This window comes from Leptidea sinapis, chromosome 9, assembly GCF_905404315.1.
Source record: "Leptidea sinapis chromosome 9, ilLepSina1.1, whole genome shotgun sequence".
NCBI lineage: Eukaryota > Metazoa > Arthropoda > Insecta > Lepidoptera > Pieridae > Leptidea > Leptidea sinapis.
Genome location: NC_066273.1, coordinates 1,268,291 through 1,289,191, shown reverse-complemented (window position 1 = coordinate 1,289,191; position 20,901 = coordinate 1,268,291). Strand labels below are relative to the sequence as shown.

The 20,901-nt window shown below is 38.5% G+C and overlaps 1 protein-coding gene across 1 annotated transcript; it reads left to right on the top strand.

The window, feature by feature from the left end:
* The first annotated feature begins 477 nt into the window (after positions 1–477).
* LOC126965874 (uncharacterized) lies at positions 478–20,485 on the top strand. Its single transcript, XM_050809645.1, has 6 exons — positions 478–603; positions 12,420–12,562; positions 14,500–14,594; positions 16,348–16,481; positions 18,109–18,258; positions 20,313–20,485. The coding sequence occupies exons 1-6, from the start codon at positions 546–548 to the stop codon at positions 20,465–20,467; spliced, it is 735 nt and encodes a 244-aa protein (XP_050665602.1). The 5' UTR covers positions 478–545; the 3' UTR covers positions 20,468–20,485.
* Positions 20,486–20,901: the final 416 nt, after the last annotated feature.

Below are 20,901 nucleotides of genomic sequence, written 5' to 3'. Positions count from 1 at the left end.
GCAGTGGACGACTTGCGGCTGATGATGAATGATGATGATGATGATGATGATGAATCCTCTGCTAAGATGTCTTCTACTGGTAAATACCCTAAGCCTCTTACGACACCCTTGGACCTGAGACTTCCCTATTCTTTTTAAGGCCCGGGGAAACACAGGGCAAAACAAGGCTAGCACATCTTAGTAAAATCCGACTTTTTAAATATAATATTCCCAAATCTCAATGTAAATTATTCGCCTAGCTATTTTTAGCATTGACATGTCGATTAATTGGGTTTTTACGCAAATCCCATGCCTTTACAAAAGTCCAAAAGCGTCTCTTTCCAAATCAGCGTTTTCCATTCACATCAATACAATTCTATGTAGCATCACATAGATTTAATACGGTTTAAAACAATTGAATAGCAGTGTCATTATATTTTTTAGTAATTCGCTCAGGCGCGTCACCATTGCCTTGGTTTGACATTCTTCATCTATATAATGTATTGCCTCGCGCGTCGGTCTATAGTCGTTTATTGGTAATGCGAGATATCGCCGACTAAATCAAAATGTATTGTATTTTTGTTTTATTTACTGTTTTAAGTGGAGTGTTATCATCACAGATACGTAAGTTAAATCTTGAGCACCTACGATATATTTATAAAATAACAATATATATTGTGTGATATACCCAATTAAATAAATAATTTTTTGTTACTTAAAAAAGCAGGTTGAATAGATAATGTAATAATGTTTTGGTTCTGTTATAAATAAATACTTACTTAGCTTTTTAATTTTTTTTTGTTCAATCATGATTGGGCTTAAAAACTATAGGTTTGTTTTATTTATTTGTGAGGTCCTAATTCCATTTAAAAAATTAGATTAAAACGTTATATGCTTTTTATCTATTATCCATTTGTGTGCTTACTTATTCCTTATTAACTGTATTACAATACTACTTAATCACAGCAAAAAGTATTCGAACGGAATCAATTTTGAGAAAAATAAATGCCTTTTATGCAATTTACAAAATCCACCGACACCATTTATGCTCTTGATTTCTAGTATTGACATTAGATTTAGCTTTTCTATAGCCGACTTCAAAATATGAAAGGAGGATATCAAGTCCTCTTTTTTTTATGTTTGTATGTCAGAACTACCTACGGTTTATGGGTCGTTTTTTTTACTAGTTTCGGCTTCTTTGTACAGAATCTAGCTAAGTTGGTACCACAGCGGCGCTAGGTTGTGTTTCTATAGAAAAAAAGGCTTTTACGGACCTATTCATTTTACTTCCTGGCTCTCAAAATCTCTGGTCTCTTTATCAATCCACTTTTCTTTATATATTTTAGCACTTTTTTTGTACCTATTTGTATAAATATTAACTTTAGTTTTTACTCGGAAATGTTTCTCAACACTGGCCTCGAATTTAGGTCAAATATTATTCCAAGCATTTCTTAAACCGTAGAAATATAGTAATCAACAAATCTGTAGCAAGGCCATCTCTTTAGAATTGCTGAGTTTCAATATATTTTCAATATTCTGTGAACATTAATTGTATTGACGTTCTTATTATAGCTTCTTGTTTTTTTCGGGTTAATTAATATTTAAAACAGTCGAAACATTACGATAGATTTTTAACGGCAGAAATTTTGAAAATAATACGCGGCACCAAGATTTGTAAATCTAATATATAAAATTCTCGTGTCGCGGTGTTTGTTATCAAACTCTTCCGAAGCGGCTAAAGCGATTTTAATGAAATTTTGTGTGCATATCGAATAGGTCAGAGAATCGGCTAACATCTATTTTTTATAGCCCAAAATTTTTATTTACATTTTTTTTATTGATTTGTATGGCAATATAACGTGCTAGTCATATAATATCGACACAAATTATCTTGCCCCAAACTAGGCATAACCTGTACTATGGGTACAAGACAACGATATATTTAATACAATATACTTACTTAAACATACATAAATACAAACAAACATCCATGACTCGGAAACAAACATCCATATTTATCATAATATAAATGTTTGCACCTACCGGGATTCGAACCCGGAACCTCTAGCGCAGACTTAAACCAATTGGCTATATATGTCGCCTAATAATGACTTCTGTTTGATGTATTGAGGGATAATATATAAATCTACAAATAATTATTAAATCTAAAATTAAATAATTCAAGTATTAAATCTTTTAATTAAAAGGCATAAAAGGCATTTATGTTCTCAAAATTGATTCCTTTAGAATTCTTTTTGATGTCATTTCTAATATACTAATATAATAGACACTACTACTGCTTCGGAAACAAATGGCGCTCTGAGAGAAAGCGGGTTGGAAAAGCATAAAACGCGCATTTCATACGCTATACACTTTTATTATAACTATACTTATAGATACGTATCTATAGATTCACATGTATGTTGGTGACGTAAGCCTGTATTTAATTACGCTCCCGAAAGACCTCATCATGCATAAAGATATCTTTAAGAAAAAGAATTATGTTACTAATATAATGCCTAGAAGAAAGAAGCCTTAGATAGAGCCTCTTGCTGCAAGACAACGGAAGATAACAGGCCAGGAATATTACTTTAGTGTACGTGACAAGCTACGACTTACACTTGCGATTTGTATGACACTTTGTATCAGTGTGCGTGCATTACTCAAAAAGAGGTTAACCCTGAACCTCATATTTTTTCGATTTTCACAGCTGTTACAGTCTATCTAGACTTATAAATGATCTGAGGTTATTCCTTAAAACATTTCGGTAAGTTCCATGTACTGTTTTCTATACAAACATCTTATAAACCAGTACTCTATATGCTTAACGTCACGGCGTGAGTAATATAGAACGTGTACAACATTCGTATTGTCAACAATGTGACAATTATAATAATATGAGACGTGATTATGTTGTCATACGTAAGGTTTCGTAGGTTAAAAACAAATTGAGCTGACGTCAATGATAAATGTTGGTACAGTCAGCAAGTTTCTAGGTCATGTTAAGGATGGTACAGTCAACGTCAAAAGTTTTTATTTTTATTATCAACTAGTTGAAAACCGGCCGCGCTTCTGTGTGGGTAGTCTATATGTACGTATATATGTAAATGCGCATGTATAATTAAGAATGTATTATAAGATATATAGTAATACGTTGTAAATTAATAAAAAGCATGCCCATATGTAAATTCAATTTTATGTAAGTAATGTAAAACGATCAGAAAATAATTTAAGTAGTAACTTAAGCGATTTGAACAAACGAATAATTTATATAAAATACGGACCCGACAGACGTTGTCCTGTAGACACATCTTAAATTTGAAAATTTGGTCCAGGATTTCACTAACATACACATGGGCAGGAGAATTATATATGGGCTGAATTGAGAATTTTAAGTCTAAACCATTCTCAAATTCACTGGAACATACAAAAAAATAATCAAAATCGGTCCAGCCATTTAGGAGGTAGTTCAATTGTGAATCTAAACCATCATCGAATCCACTTGAACACACAAAAAAAAATTTAACAAAAAAACAACCGCCTTCAAAAACAGTATTCCAAAACAATAGATTTAATGTGCACTAAAAAGTATAAAATAATTGCGTATTTTTATTCAATTTAATTAATTAATCTAATTCTAGTTACGATTATTGTTATTTTTGAAATCGGTGTCCTTCCGCCGCAACCCGCTCTCGCCTCTCGCCTCTCGTCTCCTCACGACTCAAGCACATCTCACCTATAACTATGTATGTAGTAACAAACCTATCTTGGATGACACCGACTCCCAAAATTACAATAATCGTAACTAGGATAAGATTAATTAATTAGATTGTATAAAAATACGCAATAATTTTTATACTTTTCAGTGCACATTAAATTTATTGTTTTGGAATAGTGTTTTTGAAGGCTGTTGTTTTTTTGTTATTTTTTTTTTATATTTTATGATTTTTAATGAATTTGAAGTACACTTACTTACAATTTGTCCAAATATGTGTAAATATACTAAATTTTTCAATGCAGCAATGAACGTAAGTACTTTGCAATTTGATTACAGACAGTGTTCCGTTACTTTGTCATGGATTTCGTAATCAGAACCTAACCAAACTCTCATCAAATTATCTTTGAAGTACATGCTTTCCAATAAAAAAATCATCGAAATCGGTTCACTCAGTCGAAAGTTTTGAGTAACAAACATATATAAAAAATACCGACGAATTGAGAACTTCCTCCTCCAAGTCGGTTAAAAAATACATTCAAATCGCTCCAGCTATTTAGAAGGACTTCACTGTCAACATACGTACCTACAGAAATATTATATATATAAAGATATATCGACTTATAAAAACATACCCATGTATGAATAAAATTCAAGCATTCTCTGAGGAATTTAAGGAAATTTTGAACAATTAACATTAGATTTTATATAGAATTTTATATGACATTATCCATCCCTACAGTCTCATATTAGTGACGAAATAAATAATCATCTACTTTTGTCGCTCACTGTACCAATCTAAGCTGTAATAAAAGAGATTTATTTTTTACCGAATTATGTTTGCCACTAAAAATTCTGTCCGGAATTGCGCTCGTCACTTTTATACGTAAGATGTTGAGCCTCATTGGTCCTGTAGACTAATTTCAATGGCTAAAACGACCTTCAGACCGAAACAATAATGCTTCCATATACATATTACTGCCTCACGACAAAAGAAGGTGCCGCTGTAGTATCTGCCTATCTGGAATCCTGTGCAAAGAAGCCACGTTTTTGTCACAATTTTAACAAAATTTTGCACAATGAGTGCAGTCTGATCCAAAGATTTCAATTAGTAACCCTGTTTTTTATTTTCAAATTTTATTTCTGTATGAATAATTCTTTGAGATATCTTTTTGGCACTGTACATTTTGACAGTTGTCGTGTGAAATAATTTCATTACAAGAATAGGGAAAAATGACATAATTATTGTAAGGAATGAACGTTTTCAAATTTCGTTATAAACAAAAGAGATTTTAAAATTTTATAATGAAATTTTGTTTATATACGCATTTGTTTTAAATTCGGCAAAAATTCTTATTGGGGGGACGTGATTTATTGTTTTGAAACAAACAGCAATCTTGTGAATGGGTGTTTGAAAATGAGAACAGGCCAACAAAAATGAGGCAGGCGAGAAACGTTGGTAAAAAAATGATCGTATTTTTTTCCTCAGCTACGGGTCCCATCTGCACAATTCCACTTGAAGATCAAAAAAGTGTTAATGCCGAGTGGTATTCTACCATTTGTTTACCCAGGGTATTAAAGAAAGTTCGCGAAAGACGACCAAAAAGCCGCGTATTTTAAAAATTGATTCCTTTAGAATGCTTTTTGTTTGTCAATCTCCACGGATTCAAATGGCACACCGCGAGGGAAGAAACGGAGCAAAAAACTCTAACAGTAATGTTTATTGGATTCATTAAAAAAAATGGTTGTATAATATTATGATTACGATAAAGTTTTCATTATCAAGTTGTCTGTCCGATCGCTTAGATATTCTACTGTTACCTGAATACCTTTGATTGAATTTGACCATTCGATCATGGAGCTATTGTTTCTCTAAATGCAGAACAATTAAAAAACTGTGAGATAAAATTTTGCAAAGATTGTTTTGTTCCATCAAACTACAATTTCAGGCTACATATACCTGACCCCAGTGATTTCTATCTGTTTCCAAAGTTGAAGTATTCTTTGAAAGGACAAAGATTTGAAGATGATCACAATGAAGTCGCAGGAATATTTAGGTGTGCAGGATGAGAGTCTTTTTAATTATGTTTAGAGGATATTTTAAATGTACAATGCTAAAAGAGCGAAAAATAAAATATGATTTAATCAAAGTTACCGGAAGAACACACGTTATGACTTTTACTGTACACCCTACGTATGTATAACTATACTAATATTATAAAGAGGAAAGATTTGATTGTTTGTTTGTTTGCATTGAATAGGCTCCGCAACTACTGAACCGATTTGAATAATTCTTTCACTGTTGGGAAGCTACATTATCCCCGAGTGTTATAGGCTATATTACATTTTCAAAAAAATTGGCATCCCTACTAAAAGTCTAGTAATGTAACCCAAGGTGTAAAAATAGGTACGCGAATGACGTCGCGGGGTGTCAGCTAGTTATTTATAAGGTTGGCAGCGCTCTATTGATTCCTCTGGTGTTACAAGAGTATGGACTGCGGAGATAACACCATCAGGTGATCAATATGAATAAACACATATAGCCAAGTGGTTGGTGACCTTGCCCACATAGCTATAGGTCCCGGATTCGACTTCCGGTACATGCATACATTTATATGATGAATAAGGATGTTTGTTTCCGAGTCATGAGTGTTTGTGTATGTATTTATAATATATATATATATTATACCGACTATTTATTCAAACAAAACAAATCTTATAACTATATTTACAATACTTTGACTAGATAAAATTAAAACTATCATTACGTGGAAGGGTACCAAGAATACTGGCAGCATTACCGCGTTGGATAGCTAGGCTGATTCGTTGACAGAGATAGCTACCAGCGCTTGGGTTTCCAGTAGCCTTATTGAGGCGCGAAGATAGTATTTTGAACATTCTCCGCGCATCTCACATATATATATTGTACTAATTATATCGTTGTCTTCCTGTGAACCGTAGTACAGGCTATTCCTAGTGGGACGAAATAATTTGTGTAAAAGTGTGTCAATTATATTACCATATTATTGTACGATTTTAGGCTAAAGATGAATTTAAATTAAAAAACACGCCTTTATTCTATAGCGATATGAAGTTCACTGAGATTTATATTAATTACAAATATTTTATTACTTGTACGTTGTTCTATAGCAGGCATTAATGATCTGTAAAATTTCAAGTCTCCATTATGAATAAAATAATATTATTTAGGTCAGGGTCTTAAAATTTTTGACACAGCAATACTATGTATTTCATCAAAATAGGCTATAGTTGATTTCCCTTTTAAGGGCTTTAAGGCCTTAAATATTAATACTTACGGTATGCAGTCGTGGTTGCTAACTATGGGCCTGATGAGAAAGCTCATGGTCGCACAGAGAGCAATGGAGAGGGCTATTGAATCAGAAGAAATGAGGAGAGCCAAAGTCACTGACAATGCCCAAATGTTTGCGAAACTGTTTTTTTTTTTTTTTTTTTTTGAGAGGAGGAAATACTGTTACGTATGCCCCGGAACGGGGCGTAATATGTCGGACTCGAGTGTCCGCGTAAGCGGACACCCCATACCGACTAAAACCTCCTCTGTGCTGTTAGCAGCCCTGGCTTTCACAGCGAAGTAGGACGTGGGCCGTGGAGGCCGCAAAGACTACGCAACAACAGTCGCGGGGCGTCTCCTAAGGAGACTCGAACCTCAGACCGGCTGTGTGCTTGTGGGAAGGAGAGAGAATGAAAATGAAGATGAAATGAAGATGAAAGATGAAAAGGTGATAAGAGCACACTCGCCGGCGAGTGTGGTGATGTTTTGTGTAATGTATGTAAGTGTGTATGTATGTGTTTATGATTGCAAGTATGTGTGTTTGTATGTATGTACGTAGTGTAAATGTTTGTGTGCATGTATGTTTATGTTTGTGTCTGTTTGTGGAGTGTGTTTGTGATTGTGTAAGTGGTGTATATCAGTCCGTCAGTCAGTCCGTGTGTGAGTGAGTGTAGTGAAGCGATTACAGGACGAGGACTAACGTCTCGTCGGGTATCAAAACAATGTGTGGTGTATCTAGGGTGCGGGCCGCTGGCCATCGTCAGAGTGACGAGTGCCAGTGGTTTGCGGTGGTTGACCGCGCCTACGCCTGCGAAGGCGGTGTGTGCGTGTCTGTGTCGGTGTTTGTGTGGGTGTCGCGTTCGCGATGGTGATGTCGTCATCCGGGTCTACCGTTACATGTCTGGGACGTCTTATTGGGTTGAGACTATGGTGAAGGGGGGTGTACCCGCATGCCTTCCTAACCAAGATGTTGGGATGGTTAGGCGCCTTGTCAAAGAAGCGTCGCGATATCTCTTTAAAGTGTTGAGCTATTGTCGGAAGCTCTAGGTCGCGGTGAAGGTCAACGTTTCGGATGAACCACGGGGCTCCGGTTGCCATGCGCGTGAATTTATTTTGAACTACTTGCAAACGACGTAAGTAGCTCGGTCGGGTGTGCGCGAAAACGACGCTTGCGTATGACAGTATGGGCCGTACGATGGTTTTGTACAGCGTCACTTTGTGTTTGAGCGGAAGTTTGCTTCGCCCACACACAAGTGGATAAAGGCGACTGAGGACAAATCGGGCTCTATTGCATACCGTATCAATATGTTTCTTGAAGTTCATATTGCTGTTGAACGTGACTCCTAAGTATTTGTAATCCTTCACCCACGGTATGGGTGTTTCATACAGTTTAATAACGTCAGTCGGTTGTTTTTTAGCGCGGATGCTATTCGCGTTACCGAAGAGTACCGCTGCACTCTTGGTGGGGTTCACTTCGATCCGCCATTTTCTGAACCAGTTGCCTAGTTCATCGACGGCGGCTTGAAGCACTTTAATGTTCTTGCTCAAGGTTGAGCGGTTGGAGCCGAAGTAGAGTGCCGTGTCGTCAGCGTACTGAGCGAGCTGGACACTCGGAAACTTGGGAATGTCGCTCGTGAAGAGCGAGAAAAGAGTGGGAGAGAGGACCGAACCCTGTGGCACGCCAGACCTGATGGGTCTGGGTGAGGATAGGGTGCCCTCTACTCGATATAGGAAGGAGCGATCGGTAAGGTAGGCTCGAATGATGCGCACGAGCCTGTCTGGCACTCCCAGTTGATACAGCTTGAATACTAAGCCGTTGTGCCATACCTTGTCGAAGGCCTTCGCGACATCGAAAAACACGGCTGCCGTGGTAGCGTGAAATTGACGCCGTATGAGAATGTACTCGGTGAGTCGGTGAGCCTGCTGGGGACACGAGTGAGCGGTTCTGAATCCGAACTGTATGTCGGGTATCAGGTTAAGCTCCGCGATGTAATGATTAAGACGCGCGAGAATTAATCTTTCGTAAAGTTTCCCGATCGAGTTAATTAAGCTAATAGGCCTATAGCTACTCGGATTAGCTTTAGGTTTATTGGGTTTTGGGATACCGATAACAATGGAATCCTTCCATTGTTCGGGGAACGCGCTATTAGACAATATAATATTAAAAATGGTAACCAATAAAGTAATAAGAGTCGAGGGTAGGATTTTAAGAACCCTATTGTTTATATTGTCGGGCCCCGGGGCCTTCTTGGAGTGAAGCTCCTTAATGATTAGTTTCACCTCTTCGTAAGAGGTGGGTTTTATTACGTCGCCTGAGGGGCTCGGAGCGGAGCGACGTTCAACTTCACGATCAACTTCGTCAACGTGTGTCGGGTCGGCTGCTGCATTTGGAGAGCACTGACTCTCGAGACTATCGGCGAGGCATTCAGCCTTCTCATCGTCATCGAGCGCCGGCTGTAGTCCCGGTCTGTCCAAAGGAGGCATGACAGTGGGCGGCTCCTGTTTGAACGCGCGAGGCAGCTTCCAGAAAGCCACATGTGATGGCTTAAGGTTGCCGAGCAAGCGGTCCCAACGTTCGCCGCGGAGTTCGGCGATACGTTCCCGTACCACCCGCTGTAGGTAGCGGAGGTGGCGCCTATTCTCGACCGACGGATACCTGTCGTAAAGTCTAGTGGCTCTGTGCTTCTGTGTGAGTAAGTTCCTGACCTCTGGAGGCAGGTTAAGGCGATGCGGTTGCATCGTCGGAACCTGCCTGGAGCAGGCCTTGATCCTACTCTGTATGTGTGACGTCACATGAGAGATAGCACTGTGAGCCGTGTCGACCGAGTCGATGACGTCCGGTATACGGTCAAGGTCGTCGGACAAGACTCGAGATCCTTTTCCAGCCGTTGCCAGTCGATCACTGTTTTCGTCGGTGGTTGAAAGTTAACCGGTGGGCCTAGATTTAGGACGACGGGCCGGTGGTCTGACTCTAATTCGTGAAAAACCTCGATTGAATTTACATTGAGCGTTACGTTTTTAAGTAACGCAACGTCTAGAATGTCGGGTCGGTGCGCGACGTTATCCGGATAACGTGTTGGTTCGTCGGGTGCTATTACTGAAAAGTTCCGCGTGTCTGTGAGAGAGTCTAATAAAATTCCGTTTCTATTTGTGGCTCTACTGTTCCAGCTAGAGTGTTTGGCGTTAAGATCGCCGCCCACTATGACTGCGGCCCCGTGGCCGAGTAATGCTTCTATATCTGTGTCTAATATTTGTTTGTTCGGCGGAAGATAAGCTGAAATAACAGTGATCGGCTGGTGATTCGCCATACTGACCCGGATGGCAGAGGCCTCGATGTTAGTGAGGACCGGAGGATCTATAGGTATACAGTGTAGAGACCTTTTAAAATAAATGAGGGTGCCGCCCATACGGGTGGTGCGATCATTCCTAACTAAGTTATAATTAGCGATACGCGGATCGCGTATACGTGGTTTTAAAAATGTCTCTTGCACTAAGAATAGGTCTAATTGATGTTCGTGAGCGAACTCCTTCACCAAGTCTAGTTGAGGCTTAAGGCCTTGGGCGTTAAAATACGCTATACGGAGCGTATGTGGTTTGACTCCTCCGCTTACGTAATTAGGCATCGCGAATGTTGTTTTTATACTTTAGCCCTATTTCGGTGAGGGCACGGAATATTTTGCCGTTGTCTGCCATATCTTGCAGGAGCGACGGCGGGTCTTCCCGGACAGCATCAAGCCTGCTGGCCAGGGCTGTTATTTCGTCAATGTCGAACATCTCTGACAGTTCGAACATGAAAGCAAAGGTGCTGCCGCCTTTGCTACCTGTTGCCGCGGACGCGGGCGCCGGTGGCCTCGGTTGCGGGACCGACGCCGCCGGGCGGGACGCTAGCGGAGGCCGGAGGGGCGCGGGGGCCGCGAAAGTGGCCTCTGTGGCAGCGTTGGCAGCCGGAGGAGACCTCGCCCAGGCGTTTACCTTTGGAGGCGGCGCAGGTTTGAAGGTTGGAGTGAACTCCACCTTCTCTGTTCTGCCTTGCGGCTGGCGGCGCCCTGGGTGACGCTTGTGTTTGGGTGCCTTGGGACACCCGCGATAGCTCGCGGGGTGCCCCTTCTCCCCGCACAAGACGCAGGCCGGGGGCTCCGCGCATTGCGCTGGTCGAGGGCACTCTGGCGTGCCGTGTTTCCCGAGGCACTTCACACACCTCGGGGTGTGTTCGCAATTTCGTGCTGAGTGCCCGTATAATTGGCATCTGTGGCACTGACCGGGCCCCCCGCGGTTGCGAGGAGCTTCGGTACGGATGCCCTGAAGGGAACAAACCGATTTTATATTGAAGATTTCCTTTCCCTCTTGCGTGAGGTCGAGGACTACGAGAACCATGTTAAATGGTTGTTTATTGTTGGTTCCGCGCATACGGTGCACCTCGTGTGCAGGGTAACCCTGCTCTTTGAGGTCCGACAGAATGTCGGCCTCGTCTAACTCTTTGGGGACGTTCCTAATAACGACCCTCAGACGCTTCTCCTCAGGCAGGGCGTACGTGTGGAAACCCACACTCAGCTCTCTAAGAAGAGATGTCAGGGCGCGGTGGTCCGCTACCTCTCTGGTCTCTAATTTGATTAGAGATTGGTACGCCCTCGCCTGGAAGGAGAGCGTCTTCAGGATCCTGTTTTTTATGACTAACCATCGGCTGCGGTCCCCTATAAAAATAGGAGGCGGGCGCTTGGTCAGAGGCGGTACGCGGGCTTTAGCGGGCGCGGGCGCGGACTCGGGAGCGGAGCCAGTCGTGGCCGCGGCTTTCTTCGCGGGTGTGCTATCCAGAAAAGGCGATTCACGACCGCGCTTCTTCTTGCGACTGACGGTGATGAAGCCGTCAGCATCCGACGCGACACTCTCCGCTCTCGACGGTAGAGCGGTTTCCGGCCGGGCCGGTGAAGCACTGGAAGCCTGAGGGGCTACCGTGCGGTCAGGACTGACCGCGGGGACCTTAGGGGTCGCCTGCGCGTCAAAGTACGCCTGAAGGACAGGCGGACGGGCTGATCGGGTGATCACTTTCCTCGGTTTGACCGAGGCCACGGAACTTGTGTCGGACGCATTACCTAACTCCATTTCGGGTTTGCGAAACTGAAGTGGCAGTAAGCATAGCACATAGTTCGACGGACAGATGGCCGGTGGGGCAGTAAAGTCCTCGAATAGCGACCACGTACCGGAAGACGTAGTGTTGGTAGGCCCCCCACAAGATGGACTGACGATCTGGTCAAGATCAACGTATAAATCGCCGGAATACGTTGGATGTGGGCAGCACACGACTGATCGTCATACAGTTCTTTGGGGGAGGCCTTCCAGCTGATGATGATGATGATTAAGACTTATAAGTTGATAATAAACTGACTGAACATTTCTTACAATAAGTTTTAATTTCAGCGGATTACATAAAAGTATGCAAGCGTGATCAGATGACAATAAACGCCTGTGTGAAGGACTCTATTGAAAACCTTCGACCGACCCTAGCTGCAGGTATCCCGGAGCTAAATGTTCCCAGTATTGAACCCTTCATCATCCCAGAGGTAACTTATTTTCGTAGTAGGGAGTATGTACAAGACATCAAGAAGAAAAAATATAAATATGACTCTCCACTTCACTGATCAATAGTTTGCGAGAAAATTATAAATTTAGTATGAAATTTCGTAAATACAGCAACCCTCGCGACTATTATACTTTAATAATGTACAGGGTTAATTTTTTAATAGAATAGGAGGACAAACGAGTGTACGGGTGTCTGATGTGAAGTGATCACCACCGTCTACATTCTCTTGCAACAATAGAGGAATTACAGGAGCGTTGCCGGCCTTGTTGCCGGCCTTTTCGAAAGGCATACGCGCTTTTTTTGAAGGAACCCATGTCGTATCAAAGTCAAAGTCAAATAAACGTTTTTCAATTACACTTAAAATAAGCGCTTTTGAATCGCCACTATAAATATCTTCTAAATTACTGAATGTTCGAAAAAAGTAGAGCTCGTGAGAAGAACATACAAGACACTCAACGGTTCGTCCTGGATATAGGATTTAAACTATACAAAATATTTGGATAGCTTATTTTATAGACGACTCGTCTATAAAATGTAATCCCAAATTATTTTGGACTCACATTAAATAATAAAAACGTAAAAGTTGTACTTTTCCAGCAAATTTTTTCACATGACATAATTGCAAAAAATGGCCCTTTATGTGAGTTATTTGCCTCACAGTTTGCATCTAAATATAACGTACCATACGGATACCATCTCATCCAATAGGGTTATTATGCGACAACTTGGACCAATACTCAAGTATTTAGAGTGTTAAAAAGATGACAGATATGCTAGTACATTAGCACTGGCTCTGTCAATTATTATAAATAAATCTCTTGATACTGTTGTATTTCCATCTACTAGGAAAGAGTCTCTTGTTTTGCCATTGCAGAGCGGCAACCCTAAATATGTCATTAATGATAGGCCTATAACTTTAATTTCCGTATTTGCTAAAGTTTTTGAGGGTCTGGTATATCCTAGTCTTTTATCCCATTTTACTCAAATATTTCTTCTTAAGCAACATTGATTTATGAGAAAGAGATTTATTACTAACCTTTGTCGGCGATCTTTGATTTCAGTAAAACATTTCATAAAGTTATTCATGAACTACTTATTCACAAGCTTTATTCTTCTGAAGTCTACGGCATCTTCTTTAAATTTTAATTTAATCGTTAGTCTTCTTTTATCATTGGAGTTTATTCATCTAAGTCTTTAGAAGGACACCTAACAGAATGTCTGTTAGGTGTCGCGCAGGGCCCACATTTGGTACCATTATTTTTAACAACACAAAAAGAGACTTCAATATTATTGATAAGTACTGATTATACTTCTGATAATATTACTCTAACAACGAGTACTAAAGTTATAATGTGTCTTTTTGCTGAGAAAAATTTGCTAGGAATTTAAAAAGTCTATGTAGTTTTATGCGTATGCTATTTTGTCGAAATCATTTTATGAACGAAGATGATTCTTCTATTTCATAAAGGTTTGTACATCAAAATAGTAAACGAAAATAATTAATTAAATTTTGCTTGTAAGCCTGTTACTTTGTTTCAGTGAATTTAACAACAGTACGACAACGAACTAAAAATTCTTGCAAATTGAGCTTCAGCTCTTGAGATGTACCTTCACCATGTAGTGTGTAGCTATATCCTCTTCGATATAAAAACCAAAAAAACATAATATTTTTTTTATTTTACCCTTGTAGTATAGAAGTTCTAAATACTAAGCACTATTTATAAAATTAATACCAAAAATTAAAACCATTTAATACCTACAAATATAAAAACAAGATTTGTTCTTTTGTTCTCGAATTCTGAATTTATACAAGTTTGTACCTAGCATATGTTTATAGAAGTGTGAAATATATATTATGTTGATGATCAAAATAAATAAAGAATAATAATATAAACGTTAAATTTATACGTATTCCAGATAATCGCAGTCAGTGGAGACTTGGCACAATTGAAGGCTTCAGGAAAAAATGTTAAAGTATTTGGTGCTAGCAACTTTACCATTAAAAGTGTTAAGTAAGTATTGTGTATTATTTTAAAATATAACAAAGAGTGGTTGGAATCATCGACGATCAAGTCATCTCCGATCGGCTTAATTACTTGGCTTTACGTTGAGATATAGGTTTTCTGTGAATATTCTTCCGCATATATCATGGGAGTGTATGTACCAGACATTATATGTGGCATTTCACAACCAAGCAATTTTTAACCCTGCGTGGGTTAACCAGTTTGTGTTATCATCAATATATTATCATCTGAGGCTACAGTGTTCCCGAACCAAAAGGACTACCAAGCCTAGAGCATAATATATAGTCCCTAGGATAACCTTGATACCATCGGATTACCAATTTCAATTGAAACGTCTGCAATTTCTGGTTAAACTATCCTACGCGATGTCAATTAATAAAGCACAGAGCCAAACTTTGAAACTAGCCGGTATAGATCTCAGAAATGTTTGTTTCTTGCATGGCCAGTTGTAGGTATGTGGCGTGCTCCAGAGTCAGTTCACCAGAAATTCAACAGAAGACAAATCTTCAACCCGAAAGAAGAACAAGAAATGTATACATACAGGGAAATTTAAAAAAAATAAGGCTGTCAATTCTTTTTTTCGATATCATCGGATTACCAATTGCAATTTAAACATAGCAACAATTTCTGGTAAAGAAATTATGCTACTCGATAATCTTATTACAATAATAAAATCAGAATCAAACTTTGAAAACAGCCGGTTGTACCTACGTGGTGGTTTATAACAATATGTAAATGAAGCTTGTAAAAGAAGTTTGGAAAAAATAGAACCATCTGTCATCATCAGCTCTTTATTCCAAAAAAAAAAAAAATGGAAAGTGCGACCTCTTTAGCACTATGAAGTGCGATTCTTAATAGCGGTAGGACTTTTGTCGATAAGTTTGATTGCCCTTCCAGTAGGAAAATAATCTCATAGGGAATCAGAAATTATATAATAAGCCATTCATTCCATAACGCTTATTTTACAATCAAATGATAGTAACCTAAAGTTCTTAAAATCTAGTATCAGTCTTATTTAAGTGGCCAAATTAATTATTTTTACTTAGATAATTTTGGTTATGGACCCCATTTTGGGTATAGGACTCCCCCAACTTTTTCCATTTTTCCCTATCCTTGCCCTGATCGATTCAGCTTCTCCCTACCGCCTGCATGATGTCATCTGCCCATCGCTGCTTTGGTCTACCAGTGCTTCTTTTCGTTTGGTGGTCTCTATTGTCCACTTTCTACATTACACATTGCAAGCCTAGAAGCATACTATTACTCTATTATTGCAGATGTGCTATTTACAACTTAGATCCTAAAGAATAATTGAGAGCAAAATTTAAAGAAATAAACATCTTGACTGTTGCCTTTCAATATAGTCTTGATGTTATGTACGAGTATGTACTTAGGCACATAAGTGAGTTTTCTAGAAATTTTCATAACCATAATGTTAATACCAGGAACAGACATAAACGTATTACTGTTGATGATGATGATGAAATTCTATTTTGTGGCGTGATATCCTAACCTGTGGTGTTTCGTGGGAAGGTGGAATTCGGCGGCAGGAATCAGGTTAAACAGCTCGTCGTAACACTCCCCATGACTGATGCGGTAGAAAACACACAATGAAGCGACGTCTCTACGCAACGCCAGGTGATCTAGCCGTTCACAGAGCACTGGATGCCTAAGAATTCAAGCAGCTCTGCGCTGCATTAAATCATAGAACAAATTTGTTATAATCTATGTATTTCATTCACAGTGTTGATCTCGAGACGTATACGATACGAGCGCGGATTCGATTCCCAAAACTACATTTGGAAGGTAGATACAAATTGGACACACGCATATTGATCATCCCTCTAAGAGGACAGGGGAATCTTGTCGCCAACGCAGGTAATTATTTAGACGTTTCTGTTAATTACTATAAATTTTATATTAATAATGTCATAGATAACTTATACGTCTAGATAGACGGAGCGGAGAACTATTAGCCTCTAATAATACAAAATGACTGATGTATCGCGAGTGTAAGACGCAGCTGTCGTACACTCTAAAGTAATAACCTTGCCAGTTGTCATGCGTTGCCTTTTTTCTATGTCAGTAAGGGACGACACGAGCAGGACGTTATGCTAATGGTACAATTACCATGCTGTATCAATATACGCCCTGCCCATTACTTTGCAGTGCCGCTCTGGATTCTTGGAAAACCCAACAATTCTGAGTGGAACTACAATTGTGCTCATCACCTTGAGACATAAGATGTTAAGTCTCATTTGTCCAGAAGTTTACAAGCTACGGCGCCCTTCAGACCGAAATACAGTAATGCTTACACATTACTGCGTCACGGCAGAAATAGGCGCCGTTGTGGTACCCATAGCCAGCATCCTGTGCAAAGGAGCCTCCAACTGCCTAAAAGCAAAAAGCTTTATCTGAACGTTTAATCAAACTAAGACCTAACAAATTTAAGATAAACTTAAACTTGGTATATAGATGTATTCTGTGAATTGCATTAAGATTCTCACACAAAAAAAAAATTGGGGGTTCCTCATACTTAGAACTGAATCTCAAAATTTTTTTTTCATCAAATCCATACGTAAGGATATCTATGAATAGGTCTTCAAAAATGATATAGAGGTTACTAATATCTTTTTTTTCTTAACTGAATAGTTATAAAATGTGTTTAGAAACAGATAAAGTACGTAAAACTATAACACAAATTTCACAATACAAAATTGAACAAAACAGAAGGAAATTTATGACACTTTCTTAATTCTATTTCTAAATTGTCTAATCCCTGCTTATTATTAATATTATAAATGTGAATGTAAGTTTGTTTGTTACAATTGACTCCTTTGGAATTCTTTTTGATGTCATATCTTATATACTATGTAGATACTACTACTGCTTCGGAAACAAATGGCACTCTAAGAGAGGAGCGGCGCAAGAAAATCTCCCAGCATTCTTATTTTGCACTCTATTTAATAAAATTTACAATATTGTACTCTCATTGCTAAAGATATAAAAAGTCATAATATAGTCCCAGGCTGTCCGATCACTAAGATATTCAGCTGTGGAGGAGTAGGATTAACGACAGAGCCGTTTTTTATATAACATTTAAATTTATTTATAGATAATTCCTGAACAGTGACTGGGACTTTATTATAAAAGTGTATACACTTACCCTTAAAGCTATTATGTATCTTATGAAGCATACTAGAATTAGATACAAGCAATCCCTTATTTCTTGTGTTATAATAATAAAAATCGCTATTTAGAGCAAAAAGTAAGAGTATATTGAAACTAAATTAAGAAAAAAAATCCTGCTGAGTTTATTTCCGTTCTTCTCAGGTCTGAGGCATACTATTTCGAATAGGTGGTAGTTTTTTGGCGTTAAATAAGTGATTTAAAATCCTATTTTGCATAATATTTGAATTTTGTATTATATATATAAAGATAACACTTGGTATATACACAGAGTAGGGATGGATACTCATGTATTAATATTTATCTAATTTTTCAGTAAAATGTGACGCCATTGTGGTTATCAATAGCGAGATTATAAAAAAAGAAGACATTGAATATTTGAAGTTTAAATCCCTCACGGTTGATTTGAATTTGAAAGACTACAATGTCAAATTCGATGGGCTATTCAACGGAGACAAGACTTTGGGTAAGGCTTCAAATAACTTAGATATTACTTTATTAATGAAAGTTGACTTCTTGAATGACATAATAAATTTATAGTGCATATTATGTCAATGTCAGTGTTAATGTCAATGTGACACTCAATGCCAATGTCACTCAATGATAAAAGTCAATGTGACATTCAATGCCAATGTCACTCAATGATAAAAATACAAAGAAACCGACAGCTAGGATAAAAGAGTTGATAATGAGGAAGCCTTGCGGAACTCTGTAAGAAAAAAGCGATTCACTCGATTGTATGAAACGTGCAGTCATTGATAGATTGACAGATGACGGCTATAATCTTGTAAAAAACGGAAATAGCCAAAATCCACTACGTTTTAAGCAACTGTTTGCTTTCAAACTTAGCCGGACAAACTTCATCACCCAATTGTAATTACTATTTCAAAGTTAGGTATGTCAAACATCACTGAACGTTTCATACTAAACTAAATATCATTTTTTACTTAGGCAGTCCCCCGCCTCTTATTCCGTAGTATTTATGTCCTCTTTGGAAACAGTTATAGAAAAGGAAATTGTGAGGAAGGATTTGGAGGAAGAAATTTGTTTCGTTGTGTATATAACACAGGTAGGATGAAAGTTAAATTCTTGATTGACATAATAAATTCATAGTGCATATGTCAATGTCAGTGTCAAAGCAAATGTCACTTAACGATCAAAAGACCAAAGAAAACGACAACTTGGATGAAAAAGTTGATAGTAGCCACTCAGAGATGAGGTTTCGGTATCTTTATACTTCTGGTAGACTGGCGTGATTATATGTGTGATATTAGATTAAGAATTGATCTCCACTGCGCTCCCACTAGATACCGCAGGCGTAGCCGCAAAGTGCGGCAACTAATACTACGCTCAATTGGGCGTGCTCGAGCTAGTCTCGAACATTGTGCGGTTTTTTGACGTGCCACATGTTCTGAACTTTGCTAAAAATTGAAACTAAAATGCGGGTTGCCTAATAAAACTTTATAAAAATAATATTACAAGAAATAAGAAACAGACACTAAGATCACATATCATCAGTTGTAATTTATTACTTTCAATGTAATGTAACACGAAGCGTATGTTACGGGAACACGAAGTTGGTAGGCCCTCCACAAGATGGACCGACGATCTGGTCAAGATCGCCGAAATACGTTTGATGAGGGCAGCGCAGGACCGATCGTCGTGGAAATCTTTGGGGAAGGTCTTTGTCCAACTGTGGACGTCTTCAGGTTTGAAATATAATATCTATATGTATATATATTATTTAGATAATCATCACTGATAGTGATGATATTTCAAAATTTGAATGATGCCATTGAGTGTCAAGATGCCACGCTCACAAGCATCTAATAGATGCCGTAATAAGAAAGCTATTGTGCGGTTTTATTGCTTAGGTAGTGTCTAGTTGGAGTGCAGCGGAGACCAATCCTTAATCTAAGTGTGTGATTATATGTATTGTACAATTGATATTATAGTATTTATAGTTATTGTAAGCAATATGAAATGTGGAATGTATAATTAGGACGTAGTGAATTTAGTGTTGTTTTCGATATTTTAATTTTCTGATTTCTTGTAATAATATAGAAATGTTTAGATGTAGATTTTGACATCAAGTATAGCAGTGGTAATACTCAACATTCACTTCATGTTAAAAATAATATTATTTTCCTGTTCCTATGCACAGGATGCCGGCTGGATTATGGGATACCACAACGGCGCCAATTTCGTCCTTGAAGCAGTAATGTGTAAGCATTATTGTGTTTCGGTCTGAAAGGCGCCGTAGCTAGTTAAATTACTGGACAGAACGTCCTGCTCGTCTCGTACCTTACTATCATAAACAAATAGTATAAAAGTTATTTTTGGGTTGGAAGGTTGGTCTCTGGTGCTCAACTCTTGTTCATATGATGATAATTCTGCCAGATGATTTCCAAAAGGATTTCCTCCTTTTCAATCATTTATACTCCCGTCCCTTAACTACTTATAGTTAGTAAAGATTTACAATCTCTTAAATCTTCTCTCTCTCAAATCTTTATTTTACAGAGCAAGCAACTAACAATGCCATCAACCAAAATCGAGATGAATTCTTCATAGCAATGAAGCCCTACTTGGAGAACACTGCTGCCAAGGTCTTGTTGGACACCGCAAACAAAATTGTGCACTCCCTTACATTGGACGATTTATTCCCAAAGCCTTGAATAAATACTTTTAGTGAATGTAACCTAGTTTTATTTGGAGTTTTTCTTCAATTTAGAACAAACAAGACAAAAATTAAATTGTAGCAAAATTTTCGGAAGTTGTTGTAAAAGGTAAAAGGTATAGCATTAGCTTCCTTTTTACATATAAGGTAAATGTAAAAAGGATGTAATACATAATAAGATATAGGATGTAATGTGATTAAGTTCATAATCAAAAATTATGAACGTTGCGGGACTCGAACCCGCGACCTCTCGAGTTCCGATCGAGTGCTCTTCCAACTGAGCCAACCGTTCGAGTGACGTATCGTCGATAAATTTTATATGCTTTGTTCAACTCTCAGATTGTGGCTTCATCTACAGGACCTACTTTACAGTTGATAACCTGCTCAACCCAAATGTTTGCACAAAAGAGAGGTCGCGGGTTCGAGCCCGCA

Bases quoted from the DNA above. Each gene is read 5' to 3' on its own strand.
- LOC126965874 (XM_050809645.1), top strand. From the start codon at position 546: ATGTATTGTATTTTTGTTTTATTTACTGTTTTAAGTGGAGTGTTATCA. The intron at 604-12,419 runs GTAAGTTAAATC...TTTTAATTTCAG, and splicing joins AGTGTTATCATCACAGATAC to CGGATTACATAAAAGTATGC. The intron at 16,482-18,108 runs GTAATTATTTAG...CTAATTTTTCAG, and splicing joins GAATCTTGTCGCCAACGCAG to TAAAATGTGACGCCATTGTG.